Source organism: Gekko japonicus, unplaced genomic scaffold, assembly GCF_001447785.1.
Source record: "Gekko japonicus isolate JY-2015 unplaced genomic scaffold, Gekko_japonicus_V1.1 scaffold2420, whole genome shotgun sequence".
NCBI lineage: Eukaryota > Metazoa > Chordata > Lepidosauria > Squamata > Gekkonidae > Gekko > Gekko japonicus.
This window is the reverse complement of record NW_015167126.1, coordinates 26,690-44,878: the sequence shown is the minus strand read 5'-3', so window position 1 is coordinate 44,878 and position 18,189 is coordinate 26,690. Positions and strand designations below refer to the sequence as shown.

General features: G+C 40.8%; 1 protein-coding gene across 1 annotated transcript in view; it reads right to left on the bottom strand.

Moving 5' to 3' along the window:
* Positions 1-6,343: 6,343 nt before the first annotated feature.
* The window catches only part of KBTBD8 (kelch repeat and BTB (POZ) domain containing 8), a 30,020-nt gene continuing 18,174 nt past the window's right edge, over positions 6,344-18,189 (bottom strand). Inside the window, exon 4 of the mRNA XM_015413008.1 lies at positions 6,344-6,846. Within this exon, the coding sequence (XP_015268494.1) occupies positions 6,383-6,846 (464 nt within the window). The 3' untranslated portion in view covers positions 6,344-6,382. The remainder of the gene's footprint in view (positions 6,847-18,189) is intronic.

The window sequence follows — 18,189 nt, the reverse complement described above, 5'->3', positions numbered from 1 at the left end:
CGAGACGCATCGGAGCGGCAAAACGTTTAAACCGGAAGCTCCCCTACACCTTTTCAAGTGCCAAAACAGCCATGCTGCCCCTCCCCAGCTGTTTTGGTACATCAAAAGATGCAGGGGAGGGAAATGAGAATACCTTGTGTCCCCCCCCCATGCTGCTGCATTGTGGCATTTATAAATCACCCGTTTTAGGATTTAAAACAGTGGTGTCTCAGTGTTGAAGATAAGCACCACATCTAGTTTGGTCCTTTGAACAGTTGGCAGGGACATAAAATCTTTTGCATGACTCAGTATACACACGATTCAGGATGCGAGATTCAAACATACAGTTTACTGACAGAGGATGTTGTGATGGCTGCAAGCGTAGATGACTTTAAAAGGGGACTAGATACATTCATGTAGGATAGATCTGTCAGCAGTTTCTAGCCACGACGACTAAAGGGAGCCTCCACAATGAGAAACACTAAACCTCTGAATACCAGTGATAGGACGCAGCACTGGGAGAAGGCTTTGGCTTCTATGCCCTGTTGTTGGTCCTCTAGAATAACTGATTGGCCAGTGTGTGAGACAAGATGCTGGACTAGATGGACCACAGGTCTGATACAACAGAGTACTTATGTTATTTACAGTGGTTTATAAATGCAGCAGTTCCCACTAAGGTGCCAGAGATGCACTTGATAAAGCAAGGTATGATAAAACACAAGTCTTGTGACACCTTTAAAGAATAACAAGTTTTTATTCCAGCATAAACTTTCATGGACTAGAACTCACTTTCTCAGTAAATTCTAGTCCATAAAAGTTTATGTGGAATACATTTTGTTAGCCTTCAAGATTCCACTAGACTCTCCTTATTTGCAGCGATATGCCGGCACGGTTACTTCTCTACAAAATAGGATGGCATGGATAAACCAAAAAAATTATATGGGGGGAGGGGGGCTGTGGCTCAGTGGTAGAGCATCTGCTTGGCACACAGAAGGTCCCAGGTTCAATCCTTGACATCTGCAGTTGAAAGGACCAGGCAGCAGGTGATGTGAAGGACATCCACCTGGGATCCTGGGCCAATGATCTGATTCAGTATAAGGCAGTTCCACGTCTTAATAATTTACAGTTAATAAAATCTTACTGTTGCTTAGGAGTATGGGAGATGTTTTACTTGTATTTTAATATTAAAAATTTCACAACTCACCTCCTCTTCCCCAACCGAGAGAGGCACCAAAAAACCACAAGAAATTTATGGGGTATTTCCCTTTCTTATTTAAAAGTTTGTTTTAACACTGTTATATGAAGCTTCCTTCATTTCCTCATTCAACATCTAATGACACAAATAAGATTCTTTCAGGTTTTTAGACATATGTGCAAAATTACTTTATAACTTTTGAATCGCACTATATTCCTTCATTCTGGTCTCTCATAACTCGGAACCAGCAGTATCCCCAGAACAATGCAAATCCACCATTATAGAAAATATCCTGGATTTTATTGCAGCAAGTTCATTCACCTTACAGAATTATATATGAAAAGATTAATTTGTGCCAAACACATCATCGTTCTGTCAAAATGTCAACTACATTTTGGCTGAACATTATCCTAGTTTCCTCAATATTTTGGCTATTTTTATACACCAGGCTTAAATGAGGGTGTGTGCCCCCCCCCCACTTCATATGAGAATGTAAAATAACACACTACCTAGAACATACATTGGATTTAAAAATTGCATTCCTTTTCTCTAGGACCCACACTATCATATTCAAACAGCAATCAAGGGGCTAGACAGGACTCTGTTCATATGTGAAGACACCTATAGGACCTTCCAAGTTGGAAAAGGCTGGAGCAGTTGTATGTCCCATAGCATGTGTCATGTATCTGTTAAAGGATAAGAGCCCTGCCAAAAAAAGAGGCAACTCCTCCAAACAGATAGAAGTTCTCTCTCAACACCTAAAACCCAGTTTTTCCCTCTTATCATTTTGTATTGACAAGTTCACTTTATAAGTTAGGGTATAAAATTTTTAAAGATATATATTTTAGTTATACTCCATTGGTCTATTACAAAATACAGACAACTGAGAAGGAACTTCCAATAATGCTTGGTTGCTCTTCAGGAGAAAGAACACTGTTTTGCTTCGAAGGGTCAAGGCTAAAGCTTATTTCCTCCCTGGAAGGAATCCTGTAGATTTCCCTTTGGATAAATATTTAGCACCTGAAAATCAAACTATATATTATACTCGGTCTCTGAATGTTTTCTTCCAATTTCACTTACTCCAAAGCTGTAATCTGCAGCAAATGATAGTGCAAGGAGAGGAACTACTCAACTATTTTCTTGGAAGCAGTATTTTCTATCACAAACGCTGTCCCAAGCTGCTTTTTGCACCCTAGGGTTGCAGCTTCCAACAACTGCTTTGAAGGAAGCTCATGAAAACATCCACGACTGACACATGCATGGACCAGCCCACATCAACATTAAAAGTCAGCCACTGTCCCCGTGCCTAGAGCCATGCTCTACTGCCTAGAGACATCTAGTGATTGGATTAATTCCTTTCTACACAACACTCCAAACCCTCCGTATGTGAGCTGAAGGGTGGGTAATACCAGACTTTAGTACACGGACAATTTTGTGTGTTTACATGTCAGTACTAGACATCACCCTTGAAAGATGTTATAAAATCGAGACCAAAAAGCAAGAGAACCAACCAGCCAAGTCAACTGTATTTGAACAGTTTATTATAAGAAAACTAACATGACATTACGTAAAAATGCAAAATTGTGCAATTATGGCAAAATGTTTAAAATTCCACACATTTGCCGTCAGAGGACTACAGTACTTCTTACTAACATACCTGAGCGCTGAACATCTGATGCCATTTCAACACAGGGAGTGCTTTGATATTATGCAAACTACATGCATGGCACACACAACAAAACCAGCTGTAGTAGGTTGGAGGGGGACAACGCACCAGGCTCTGCTGCTGCACAGTCAAGAAGAGGCTCCATCAGGCTTGCACCAACTGCGGAACATGTGTGCAAGCAGTGCACGGTTCTTGAAAAGGGAGTAAAATCCGGAATTAAAGAACTGGGATCTTTTTTCCAGCATGTTTTGTTACCCCCTCCCCTCCCCAGGGCATTAAAATGGAAGATCGGTAACTCAACAAGATAGGCTAAGTAAGAAAAGCAGGATGGATGGAGAAAAACCAAAAACCTGGCTCTGTGTAAGTTAGCATAGTTACAGTAACTCTGGTGCAGACTTGCATCATCTGATCTCACACCGTGCAGGGTTCCTTTTTTGGGGGGGAAATCCAATTCTAAAAACAAGGTTTACATTGTGGGGGATGACGACTTCTCACTGGATAATTTGAAAGCATGTAAAGAACTAAAAGATTCATGGTTAATATTACTGCTCAAACAATTATTCATGCATAAGACTCACTGTATTTCCAAAAAAAAGAAAACCCATGGCAAAAGGGTCAAAAGTTAGCTTTCAAGCATGTTACAGTCATACCTTCCCCCCCCCACCCTACCCCCAGTGTAAATGGTTAGACAAAAAGATCTTTGTATTTAGTGCAGATTTTTTTTTAAAAAATGAAAAGTTAAGAACAAACCAACTGCAGAAATAACTACAGCATACTGTACTTCAGTACATCACATGACAGGGTCATTTGCTAACTTAAACTAATTTCTTAAATTTCAAGTCAGACTGACGTTTCTACTAAATAAATAGAGAAGATTGTCAAAAAGCAGCAATACGTTTTGTAAAAATTTTTCAACTGAACTTAACTTACTGAAAGATACATAACACTTTTTGCAAAAAACCAAAACTACTAACGCAACATTGTAAGGAAGGGTGCTTCAGAAAGTTTGCAGCTAAGAGTCTTACAACAGAGCTAATACAGCCAAATAAGGAGTAAGAAATAAAGTTAAACGTGTGAAATCAACTGGATATACCTCTTAACAGCATCCTCAAGAAAGCCTAAGGAAACCAGAATTCAATGTCATTTAAAGTTCAGTCTTAACAACTATACTTAGCATATAAAAGTCTTAACCCCTGGTTCAGAAGAACCAGAACTCTCATGTAAGGAAGCATGTTGACTGTGCAATTTTGCTTCACAACTGCTTCAGGAGTGCTTTTTGAAGCAAGGGTTGAACACGTGACTTGCCTTCCGTCTGCACTTACTGTTCACTGGTTTAATATACGAATGCTCTGGACATCAGAGAACAGGACTTGCTCACTGCCCCTTCCTGCTGCAACCCACTGAGGCCTGAAAATAATGTTGCTGGGTGTCCAGAGACCCTCAGGAACAGTGGGGGTGGGGGGCAAAGCAGGAGTCTGCAGCAGGAGAGTGGAATCTGCAGAAACTTCCATCTATATGGTGGAAAGAAATACATGGTTGGATACAGGTCCCCATGGAGAAGGTTACCACTCTCAAGGGACCACAATAGAAACCTAATGGTGTTTTACAGGCCAGAACTACTGCACCTCTAGCTATCTGAAGAAGCCCAAGACAAAAAACTATTCACTGAATCTCTGGAAGATGAGGTATGTAATAGAAAGAGACGTTTATCATGCTTTCAATAATTTCACAGTTGTGTGTTCAATATATTGCGCAAGAGTTAGTCAAGTAGATTCATATTTACACAAAGGAAAGCTAACTAGGGAATCATAAGCCAAAAATTCACTAACTGAATATTATTCTGGATTTAACCAATTCAGCCAAGGATTGACTGACTAATTTATCAATTAGAAGTAACAAGCATCCTTGGGTATATGGTCAGAAGATCTTGGAAAACAAAACCAAATTAATGAAAGACAGACTTCATTCTTCAACAACTGTACTCGGTGACTTGCTACTCCTAGCAAAGAACCACCAACAGGAGAGCTACCATTAACCTTGGTGCTCAATTGGATCTGTCATGCTAAAACTACTTGGAGTTTTAAGGAGAATCTCTCATTCTATCAATTCAAACATATGACAGCCACAGAGAAAGTGGATTCTTATTCAGTACCAAAAATTATTTTCAACCACAGATTTCCAAAAGTGGCTACTGGATCACCAAGAAAGCTCAGTAGTGCAAACTTTCACAGAAACAAGTGAAGGGCAGGATGCCAGGCAACAGACAGAAGGACTGAGGGCACTGACAGATAGCCAGAACTGCTTCCACACTAGGCTGGCTGGAGGCGAATATTGTTCCATGACAATTCAGCAGCTGCAAGTGAGATACATGCCAAGAACAGCAACAATAAGGAACCCAAAGTTTCATAAATGGTCTAGTACCCCCCAACAGTCAAAGCCCACTTGGCCAGACTGTTTTGGCTGCCCAATAGCATTCAACACTACATTGTCAAAATTATCTCAGGATGGACAAAAAAAAAGTGCATTTAGCGCTTAGCCTTTTAACAGGTGGAGCAACTCCCCCAAAGTAACAGCCATTAAGACTACTTAGCCTACCCTATATAGAACTAGGTCCACAAGAAGTTCAAAAGGGGGGTTCACACACAAAGCAGCAAGGTACATGCTTAAGACTAGACACAGTAATACTAACCAACTACCATAACGTTGGCAGTCTAAGTTGACCCATTTCAAACTTAACAAGTATCAAAAATGTACTAGCACCACTGGGTTTAAGCCCTTCATGGAGTGATGAACAAGTTCAACTGCACATTTGAAGCTCTGTATTTAATTGGCAGAAGATGGCTATATCTTATTATGCCATTGGAAGGGTAAGAAACCCCATGCAAAAATGAAACCCACTGAAGGGAAGCAATACAGCCACCTGACATATATCTTTTATATTTTTAAGAAATGGTAGCTTGTGTACTGTCGCAAACTTTTGTTTCTCCAGAACCTAACACAATGTATAAATACAACAAACATTTCAGTACCTTTATACACATGGAAGAGGTATAAAGACTGGGTATCTGCCTACTTAGTGTCACTGAATTGAAAATAGTGAACTATTGATATTGCCTCAGATTTTACCCGTATTTAAATAAGAAGTTACTTCAAACTTGCTCTCTTCGCTTCAGCTATTAACATTAGATTTGTGTCCACTGGAGTGCATAGTTACCCCAATCCATCTACTCTTGCTTTTAGTCAAACTGTTACTTTAGAACATGATCAAATGACTAGCAGAGAAAAACTGATAATTGCACTTTGTAACCCACTCCTTACTCTGCAGGAAAACATCCATTAGGAAACTCAACCACTAATTCCCTTCTCCCCCACTGCAATCTTTAAAGAGCACCCGTCCCCATGTTAAAAAAAAAGCCATCAATTTCAGCTCACATCAAATACTGACAGAATTGGATTGGTTTTTCTTTTAAAAACAATTTTTCTGCTAGCATTAAATACCAAAGTTACTAAGGCATTTTACCAATGGAAATGGGGGGTGGGGGTCAAATAACTTTCTGAAGACACTGCGGATATAATTTAGCAACAGCACATTCAAAATGACGTCCAAGATCCCAGAGCTTATCTGGAGTCTCATACACCTTCTGCCACTGGTCATTAACTTCATCGTACTGATAGAGGGAATTCTTCCTGCTGGTTCTGAAGACATGTTCTTCAACAGTGACTTGAGTAGCTCGCACAAACAAATGAAGTTTATTTTTGAGGACAACAAGTTTAATGTAGGGATTAATGGACTGGTCACATGGGAAGTCTTTCTTTCGAGTCCACTTGTTTAATTCAATGTCATAGGCCTCTACGGTAAACATACGCTGATGGTTTCCACAGGTTCCAGCAATGTAGTAGATGGAGTTGTTGTAGACAGCTGCCAAACCCTGGATCCTAGGCACAGTCATGGGAGTTAAAAAACCCCAGTAATCTTTTCGAGGATCATAGCAGAGGAAAAATTCTCCTAAGGACAGGAACAAGAGATATAAGGCATTATTGGGCACTTTCCATTATAAGACCTCATGCCTTCCACCTCCTAAAGCACATTTCCTTTGCAGGTGCTTATGCACCCAACCATATCTTACAAAAAGAAGTCCAGTGCAGTGGTTGTAAACCTTTCCAGACCTGGGACCTACTAAACTACAAGCACATGACAGGAAGTCATGTGACAGAATGGGAGTGACAGGAGAAGGGGGAGCCAGAGTTAAGATTTTGCCACTGTCAAGGCTAGGACTAACAGTGCCAAGGACAGGAAACACATGATGAGCACCAGGTGGTAAGGAACAAGCCAAGGGGACGGGGTATGGATCAATGGTAGACTATCTGCTTTGCAGGCAGAAGGTCCCTGATTCAATCTCTGGCATCTCCAGTTGAAAGGACCAGGTAGTAGGTGATGTGAAGATCTCCACCTGTGATCCCGGACAGCTGCAGCCAGTCTGAATAGACAATACTAACCCTGATGGGCCGGTGGTCTGACTCAGTAAAAGGAACCTTCATGTATATTAGTGTGTATGTGTAAGGAGTCCCCCATCAAATGATCTTGCCTTGCTATTCTGCTGCTCCTCTCTGTGAGTGTGCAAAGGGACAGGAGGCGGAGTGCTCTTGATCTCCATGTGTGTACACTAGCAGCAGATCCTTCCAAATGGGGAGGGGAAGGATGGTGTTTCTGCAGCAGCTTGCAGCTCAACCTGGTGGTCTGCAACCTACCTGATGGTCTTGAGCAATGTGCAGAAGACCACTGAGCTACTGCACTGGAATACGGCTGCATTAGGTTATATTCCCAAACACATAGTCACGTTTTGAGTCCAAGGAGATAACTCAGGATAGAAATGTTTTAAAATAAATTAAACTAAATATTTTAGCAGTAACTTACTTCTTAGCATACTCCTCAAATATCACGAGCCTTTAACAGAGAAAGTACTGGAGAAGTTATCAGTCAGCAAGTCATGTCATGGTAAAGAACTCACATACAGAAACCCAAATCATTTTCACAACTGCATTTTCATACTTTTATCATTCCACAGAATACATACAACAGAATTGTTCAGGATGGCGTTTTTACAAAGTGAACAGGATTCCTACTTTAATGTCCAAACATTTCTTATTCTTGCATTGTTAATTGTATTTTTTTGTTTGTGCTATATTATTTCTAATTTTGTAATCCAGATTTTTTTGCACTTCTAATGTGCATTACAAGGTCTTTACTGCACTCTTTATATGTATTGTTTACATTGCATTGTCCTCTCATTCTGTAATCAGTGCAAAGGGCAGATTATATATATTATAAATGAAATAAATAAAAACATTCGAGGAATGCTCAGATTGTTTATCGACTATTTAAGTTGCAGTTCTAAGTTGCTTCCTTAAGAAATAACTTTTTTCCTGAAAATTCCTTTATAACGAAAAGTAACCAATAAGGAAAACATCCTCAGCAGCATCCTCGAGTGCTATGACTGCTGGTCACCGTTCATAATATGTATTATATAGTTTTACTGTACTGTATATATTGTACAAACTATGGACCATATTGGTCATAGGATCATAAGCATTAAAGTACATATAGTTAAGTAACATACTGTATGTTGTTTTCTAAAATAGTAAAAATATTAAATTCAACATTTAGGAAAACTAAGACTAATTTAAGCATAACCTTGGTGAGATAGAAGAGTAAAACGCTGCATTGCCAAGAACTTGAGTACTGGTTGCTGGGGTAGTGGGAACAAGAAAGTCTTAGGCCTCTGTACCAGACATCTTGCTTAAACTAGGCTATGCATGTAATCCTACTACATATAAGAACATAAGAAGAGCCCTGCTGGATCAGTCCAGCATCCTGTCTCACACAGTAGCCAACCAGTTCCTCTGGACAGCCAACAACAGGGCACAGAGGCTGAGGCCTTCCCCTGATGTTGTCTCCTGGTTCTGGGATTCAAAGGCTTAATGTCTCTGAATGTGGAGGTTCCCCTCAGTCACCATGGCTAGTAGCTATGACAGACTTATCCTCCGTGAATCTATGAATCCCCTTTTAAAGCTGTTTATTCCTGTGACCATCATTATATCCTCTGGCAGTGAATGCCACATTTTAATCACTCACTGTATAAAGTGATATTTCCTTTTGTCCATCCCAAACCTACTGCCGATCAGTTTCATTGGATGCCCTCAAGTTCTAGTACTCTGGGAGAGGGAGAAAAATTTATCTTTGTCAACTCTCTCTACCCCATGCATAATTTTATAAACTTCTATCATGTCCCCCCTTAGTCATCTCTTTTCTAAACTGAAAAGTCCCAAACCCTTCAGCCTTTCCTCATAGGGAAGATGCTCCAACCACTTCATCATATTGGTTGCCCTCCTCTGTACTTTTTCCAGCTCTGCAATGCCCTTTTTGAGATATGGTGACGAGAACCATACACAGTATTCCAAATGAGACCACACCATAGAGCCATACAGGATCATTACATTATTGGCCATTTTATTCTCTATCCCTTTCCTAATAGTCCCTAACACAGAGTTTCTCTTTTTCACCGCTGCAGCACAATGGGTTGACACTTTCATTGAGCTATCCACTACAACCCCAAAGAGCATCACCTCACACTTACCAACACTTACCAACAAAGGTGCCATATTGTTGCCCACTCACTCAGTTTGTAAAGTTCCTCTTGGAGCTCTTCACAGTCAGCCTTTTTTTTTTCAACTTTCTGATTAATTTTGTGTCATCTGCAAACCTAGCCACTATGCTACTCATCCCTAGTTCCAGATCAACTATTTATACATGCAACATTTAGCACACAAGCATAATGCCTGCATGAGCTACAGATCCCTGGCATGCTAACATTGCACGTTCAGTGGCTGATGGCCCAATTTAAATGAAGCACAAGCATCAAGTTTACATCAGGCCTATTGTGCAACATGATGGCTGACAAAGATGTTTCCCCTCATAGTTCCTTTTTACAAAGTAGTCCTGCATAAGAGCTTTAAGAGATAATGCAAAGTTCAGATTTCATTTTAAACAAGGTTGTTTTTAAAAGAGAAATAATGGCTGAAACTTAAAACTACAAAGAATATAATTTAAGTAACCCTTCAGCCCAGAAAAAAAAACCCAGAAAAAAACTATAGTTATCTATTCTGGGTTGGATACGACCATTGCAGTCACAAGAAACATTAGTCTCCAAAATGCAGTTTATCAGATGTGCATTCATACCTTTTCTAATTAGAACATAAAACTACTTTTGCTCAGTCTTTCCTGTCAACTAAGTCCCTAGCTCAAGATGGAAATTAGTTCTTTTCTCTTTTAACTTCTTGCCTCCTGCTTGCCCCAGCCTTACTCATTAGCCTCTCCAATTAAGCTGCTAACTCAATACATCAACTCTCACTGGGGCTCCATCTGAGAGGCTGCATCCTCCATTGCAGAGGGCAGCAGACCCCTTGACTGTACCTGCAGACATCTCAGCTGAGAAACCATGATATTTATTTATTTATATTTACATTTATATTTATATAAGTATTTTTACCCCGCCCTACCCCCGCAAGCGGGCTCAGGGCGGCTTACAAGGGGCATAAGCCCATACATAAAACCAATAAAACCATAACTTTTATAACAGTACAATTCAATAATAAACAATAAAGTGCTTCTATTTCGCAAGATGGTCTTAGTTGTTCTTATGATGACTTCCAGCAACCCTCAGTTTGGGGTGTCGCTGTCTACTAGAAAGTCCGAACCCGTCCATTGGCACTGGCCAAGGACTCCATAGGTCTCAAAGAACTGACAAGAAAGATCTGGGTTTACTTATGAGGAGAGCTCTAATAACACATCAGTTATCAAAGCAGATTCAGGGCTAAGATCCAATCAACTGGCCTAGAAAGGCACATGCACACAGCGGAGCTTAGCCAAACCCTCAAGACCAAGAGCATACTTAGAACTAGGCATCTTATATCCTAAACACTTGCTGTGAGCCCAAAGAACGATTAAATAAACTATCCCAAACACTTGGATGAGCCAGGTCATCTTGCACCTGGCTTTCAATGGGAGAAAGAAACAACCCCAGACCTTGAAGATCTGCTAACAAGCATGAGAGCAGACCACTGGATACTTACCGTGAGGGTCCTTCTCCTTTGAGGAAAGGAGGACATCTTGGTGGGTAACTCCCATCATCCTTTTAGAGAGGCAGATACTAGATTTTTCCTCTTCCTGTCTGTGTCATGGGAGTCACCTGCCCTCTCAATTCTGGTAACTCCCAAAAGCAGTAAAAATTTTAACACCTACTCTACATATAACAAAACTTAAATAACAGTAATAGGCACTCAGAAGTAAACAGGTAAGCAAAGGGGATCATAAGTCATAAGATAGACAAAGAAAGCACTTACACTGACAATGACTTCAGGAGGAACAAGATGTCCTCCTTTCCTCAGAGGAGAAGGACCCTTCAAAGTAAGTATCCAATGGTTCATTCTCCCTCTAAGGTGGAGGAAATCTTGGTGGGACTTCCCAGTGTCCTGGGTGGGTCATCTTCTTCATTAGTTAATATATGCTGCAGTATTCTTCTACCATAGACAGTGTTGGCTGAGTCGTATAAGTTCATTTTATAGTCTCTCACAAAGGTGAAAATGGATGAAAGTATTGCCGCTTTGCACACTTCTACTGACGAATGTTTGGTAAAGGCTGTAGTCGTAGAAGCGCTCCTCACCATCTGAGCTATAATCCCAGATGGAATTTCTTGCCTTAGTGACTTATAAGCCTCGATGATGCAGGCTTTGAAGGTAGCACTGATGGCCGCTTTTGACATCTTTCTACCTAAGTTAGTAGGGGATATGTTTATGCATAAGGAATCCATCTTCCTGATATGTTCAGTCCTGCACAAAAAGGTTTTGAGTGCCCTTCTCTCATCTAGTGTATGCCATTGTTTTTCTTTAGGATGTTTGGATTCCAGTCCAAAGTATGGAAAGTCGATTTCCTGGCACCTATGGAAGTATGAATTGATCTTAGGTTGGAAGGTTAGGTCCATTCTTATGGTTACTTTGTCTTTACGAAAAATGCACAGTTCAGGTTTGACAGACAAGGCACCCAGTTCCAAAACTCTTCTGGCTGAAGCCACGACTATGAGGAAAAGGGTCTTCATCCTGAGCCATTTGATAGGTATTTACCTAACCGGTTGAAAGGGAGGCCTGGAGCACAGATAGAACTGTGTGTAATTTACATGTTGGAAACCTATGTATTTGAGGGGGTTTTAAAAAAGAGATGGGCTCCTGAGGAAGCCAGGTACATGCGGATAGTTAGAAAGTATATTACCTTCAAATTGAGGCAAGACTAAAGATAATGTTGATACATGTCTTCTGAGTGTGGATGATTTGAGTTTGGTAGTCAGGCCGTCCTGCAGAAAGGCTAGTACAGCTTCTATTGTAGGTCCTGCTCCATCTAGTGAACACTTTCCAGGAAGTATTATATATTCTAATTGCTGACTGTTTCCTAGAAGCTAACAATCTCTGCCAAGCTTGGAGAGTACCCTAATCAGAGGAAGCTGCTCTGTTCAACCTCCAAACAGTCAATCGTAACCACTCTGGATGGGGGTGCCAGGCCCCTGCTGAAGCATGTCTGGAGGTACTGGTAGGGCTAAAGGAGGAAAGATCAGTATCTCTTGAAGGGCTGAGAACCATGATGAGCCATAGTCGTGCCACCACAATGACATCCAACTTCTGTTCCTTGATTTTTCTTATCAGCTTGGGGATCATTGGTGTGGGCGGAAAGGTGAAGGGGAGGCCTGTCGGCCACTGAGAAGTTAAAGCAGAGGTGTCGAACACATGTGTTACAAGGGTCAGATATGGCATAAATGTCATTTTGTTGGGCCAGACCACGCATGCCATAAGGTACCAGAGATATAAACTTAATAAGAGTGATTTCAGATGTTGAATGGCAATAGCAGGTGAATGTCAATAGCAGGCTTGATTGGATTAGGTGTGATATGCAGAGAGGTAGTAGGTGTGGAGATACCAGTGTTGGTAATGAGATGGGAAACCTAGGTCTCAATTCTATCCAGGAGGATTCAGTCCAGGAGGATGCAAAGAATAAATGGACATAAGTCTGACATTAGAAACCACAACATTCAGTTGCTGACCTAAGAGTAGCAGTGCTCTTATAAAGGAATGTCAAAGTGAGATTAGAGAGACTGCTGAATTGCAATTGATAATGAAGGTCAAGACGACGCATCCTCCTGGACTGAATTGAGAACTAGTTTTCCTGTCTCATTACCAATTTGTGCTATTGTCATTTGGCATCTGAAATCACTCCACTCACCAAGATACAAGGACCAATCCAAGTGTTCTAATTCCTAATCAGGCTCTTTTTGAAAAAATAAATAAATAAATCCAGATATGAACAGAGAAATCCAATCTGGTTTTTTTTAAAAAAACACCCCAACTTTTCAGAATAAGCCAAAATAATTTCCTCAATGTACATTGTGCTTGTCAGAAGAACCCCCCTCCCTCCCAAGAAGTATGCTTGCACACAAAAGCGTATACCTGGAATAAAATGTTGTTGGTCTTGAAGCTGCAATGAGACTCCAACTTTGTTTTCCCTCTCTCCTCCCCTCCCTCCCCAAAAGAGGAGCAGCAGCCCCAGAGATGGAAGCAGAAGCTCCGTGTATGTGTGTGCGCGCGTGTGCAAGAGAGAGGGACAGAGACTTGTCTTTGTATATCTCCCACACAAAGCAGCCACAGAGGTCTATGTGTGCCAGTGTGTGTGTGTGTGTGTGTGTGTGTGTGAGAGAGAGAGAGAGAGAGAGAGCGCGCACAAGTAAGGTAGAGGGAGGGGGAAGGCAAGAGGCAGGAAGCAAAAAGCCACAAGGGAGCTGGAGGAAAGGAAGCAGGAGAAGGAAGTTGCTTAGGGGGTGGATTTAAGCCCCCTGCGGGCTGCATCTGGCCCACAGGCCACATGTTTGACACCCCTGAATTAAGAGTGTCTGCTGCTTTGGCTTGTGGATGGATAAACCTGGTGAAGTACTGAGGGAGTGGATGGTTGGAAGGTGATGCAAACAGGTCCACCAGTGGAAGGTCAAATTGGGACATAATTAGACGAAACAGGTCTTTCTTAAGAGACCATTCCCCCTCCTGAATGGTCTCCCTGCTGAGCCAATCCACTTGAACATTTACTATTCCCTTGATGTGCTCGGCTCTTATCTATGTCAGATTCTTCTCTATGTTAGAATCTTTTTTTTTAATCTTCTGTTTTTTAATTTATTATTCTTAGAGGCAAGTGCAATTAAGTTTCCTCTCATATACACTTTACTTGCTTCCCATATAGTTGCCATAGAAAGATCCTCTGTAATATTTAGTTAAAAAAAAACTTCTATATCTTGCCCGCAAGTTTTTAAGGTACCTTCCTGCAGCAAGAGATTGTCATTCAGTCTCCATCTTCTTAGAAACATTTCTCTTTGCCATGTGACCAATAATGGATTATGATCAGCAGTTGTTTTCGGCTGGATCTCAATGGATCTCAAATTCATGAGTGAAGTCTTAGATGTCCAGCACATGTCTGGTGTCTGTCTGAGAAGAAAATATAGTCTATTGAATGAGGACTGAAAGTTCTCCATAACCTTTGCATAAAGTTGATGACATTCTTAGGTAGTTCATCTCCTTTAGACTTTTTAGATCTATCCATTTTTTGATCTAGTACTCCATTCATGTCACCAAAGATTAAAATTTCTCCCTCTTGGAAATCCAGTTTTTGGGGGAAATTCATGGAATTTTTCTTTTGCATGATTTGGGGCATAAATTGAAGCCAGTGTAAAGATTTTATCTTCTGGAGATCTTACTTTTTTAAAAAAATATATCTTCCCTCAGGATCTTTTAGCTCTTCTATTATATATAAGCATGGATCACTTATATAAATTACAACACCTTTTTTCTTCTCACCAACTGAGGCTATACAAGTTTTGTCCAATTTCTTGTTATATAAATTTTTCTTGTGCTCCTTTTTAACATGAGTTTTTTGCATACAAATTAGAGATACATTTATTTCTTTAACCAATTAAATGTCTTCCAAGGCAAATGGGATTCTCCAGCGATATCTTATTCCTTTCTTTTGTAGAGTTTGCCTTAAAAAACCAAAATCTTTTCTTTTCTTTAGTACAGATGCAGGAAGATCATGGAAGATTTGTATTTATTTATCGGAAACTATGTAGGGTGTCTCTTTGTGCTTAAGGTGATAGCCATATGAGTAGTACTAGAGAGAGAGAGAGAGAGAGAGAGAGAGAGAGAGAGAGAGAGAGGGGGGGGGGGGGTGTCCCTTTCTTCAGTATTGCATCTTGTTTTCTTGTGTGCAAATACAACCAGTATGTCCCTGAGCAATCTGTTCTTAGAAGCAATCCTTGAATTGACTCTGTATATTTGATCAATGTCTAAAGGCTCTTCATGAACCTCTATAATCCTGTAGAAGCTTAGAAAAATTATCTTCAAGGTATATCTTCCCGAAGTCTTCTTGCACTCCTCTGAAACATAAATTACGGTTTCTGCAATGCACCTCCAAAACTTCAATCTTTTGGGCAGCCCTTTCTTGAGATAAATCTTGGGCTTGTTATTTCTTTGAATTTCTCATGAATTTAGCCAATTTCAGTATGTTCTTGGAGTTGATCTCTGCAAGACCTGTTTTAAGTTCTTGTCTGAGATTTGCTGCTTCTTGATTTCTTGCTTAATCTTGTCTTGTATGTTTTGCTCAGATTACCATATTTGAAGAGTGACAGCTTGCATTTGCTGAGTGTTTGCACTTGTCGAGACAGTGTCTCTGAAATTTTCTCCATATAGTCTATGACGTCAGTCTTCAACTTCTTGGTTTTCTCTTCTCCCTCAGACAGGCAGCTGCCATGCTAAGTTTCCTGAGCCTTTTCCTTCCTTTAAATATATTGTGCAATTTTTTCATTTATGCATTTAAAGATCTGATTTCATCATTTTCAACATTTACATGTATTAGAACAGTATTTCAATAGCAAATGCTTTCACTTTTTATACTTCTTTCAGATGTTAATCAACTTATATTGTGAATAGCTAAGTTTACAAGCTAAAGTTTATTACACTGACATGTTAAATATATTAAATGACAGAATAGGAAAAAGTTAGGTATGAACTAATATTAACAGGGAAGGATTCTAATACAGTAAATGAATACAGATTAACAAGGGAGGAAATGGGAAGTTTTGTGTTAATGTTAATTTGGTTAATGTATTTAAATGTTGTGACTTCAAAACAAAAAATATTGCAAAAAAAGGGTTAAATATTAATGTATTATATAGAAAGGTATAGTATCAGATTGTGTTCAATTATTAAATAAGGGAGAGGACTTGGCCAGTAGGTGTCTTCAGAGTATGTTGTCATGAATCTGTCTCGGAGCTTGTTTACATTCCTGGGTTTGGCAGAGAATCAAGGCTATTTTCCCAGTGAGAAAAGCAGGCAGAGGGAGGGGAAAGGTGGAGAATTCAAATTACTCCCTATTTAGACTTAGTTCAGATCAGAAAATGTCCCATCAGCGCAGATAAGAGTAGGTATAGTATACATAGTCAACGAGTTATAAAAAAGCAGAACACAGCATTTCCACAGAGAGCAAGAAAGAAGGAAGGTCGTGTAAAATGAAAGTTCAGGTTTTTGTTCAACTATGCAGTCTTTTGGCTTGTTCACAATAATCCATTAAAAACATATGGATATATCATAGGCCTATAGATGAATAGACATCCTGGAGGTAATGTCAGATTTCAAACTGATATCAGGCGTATTTGCGAAAATGGAGCATAGAATATTCCTTTAAGGTGTTCGTTTATTTGAATTGAGTGTTTTAGCTGATGATAACAGCCTCAATAGACTAGTACTCCTTCCCCTTAATTCCAGAAATGTTATAAATTCTTTATGTCTTGCTGCTGGTCAGAGAGAACTATTTCTCTTTCATCCAAAAGATGAGAGAAGGAAGGAAGGGGGGGAAGCTCTTTGTTAAACTGCTTCTCTTAAATCGCTTTCTAATGTTCTTGTTGTATGCAAAGAAACAAAAACAAAAAGTGGGGGGGGATGACGACACCTGATAGAGGGAGAGTCCAGAGGGATAGTGAAGGATCTGCTCTTACCAGCAATTTCAGCTCTTTCCCCACAGTTGTGACTGTATCAGAGCTGTTCTGGAAAAAATCCAGATAAGCCCACTTGTCGACCTTCTTCAGAAGGGGAGGGAGAATTGAAAATGCCTCCCTTCAGTGTTTAAGATATAAACATCCTCGATGGGGTAGAGACAAAGTACAGAGTGCTTCTAATGAGCAACCATGTTCACAGGAAGCATTCAATTTGTTAGAATCTTGATTGCCTCCTTGTGAAGCCCTGATAATTTGGACCCTTGTTTGTTGAGGTAAGTTTTGGCCGAGATGTCTGTTTGTATCAAGATGTGATGGTCTACTTGCTTGCTGAAATGAAGCAAGGCGAGGCGTATCTAGCAGGATGAAAGGAATATGTGACTCCCTCCTGGACCATCAGCCCTGAACCGGTATCCTGTCCAGCGTTGCTCCCTATCCCAGCAAACGTGCGTCAGTGAAGATTTGTTTCACCAATGGAGTGTAATACTTCTTTCCTCGTAGAAAGTTGGGCATTTTCGTCCACCAAACCAGACTGGATTTGAGATACTCGGACATGGATGGGAAGGTCTTCCTTTTTCATAATCTGAAGTTGGAAGGGTCTGAGGAGCAACTGCAAGGATCTCGTATGTAGCTGTCCCCACTGAAGCGCATTGCTGCTTGAAATCAACAGGCCCATTAGTTTGGCCAGCATCATCAGTGAGGATGTGTTGTCCTGCAAGCCTATCAATGTGTTTTTATGAACTATATGGACTGTGCAAAGGGACTGTGCAACATGGAGACCTGAGAATACCTGTTGAGACTGCACACCTGAAAGAGGGACACCTTCCTTTAGTGTTGCTGCCACAGTGATAGTCCAGAGTCACCAGGCATCTCACCTGCTGTGAGATGAAGCAGTTCCATAAGTCTGTACAAAGCCTCAGACGCCATGCCATGGAAAGGCACGAGGACAGAGAACTTCAAACTCCATTAGGAGTTTCTTCACGCACATGTAGGCAACCCCCCCCCTCCAAACCTACAAAGCTGCACATAGCTCTGAGACTCCTAGGGTTGCCAAATGGGGCCAGGGGGCGGGGAATCCCCCACTTTGGAGGCCCGATTTCCGCCCCTGCGGAATCGGGCCCCGGGGGGAACTCCGCCCCCAAAACTGCGTCACCAGAGGTGATGCAGCCACGCCGCTCACGTTGGGGGCGTGGCCCAGATTGATGATCTGGGCCACGCCC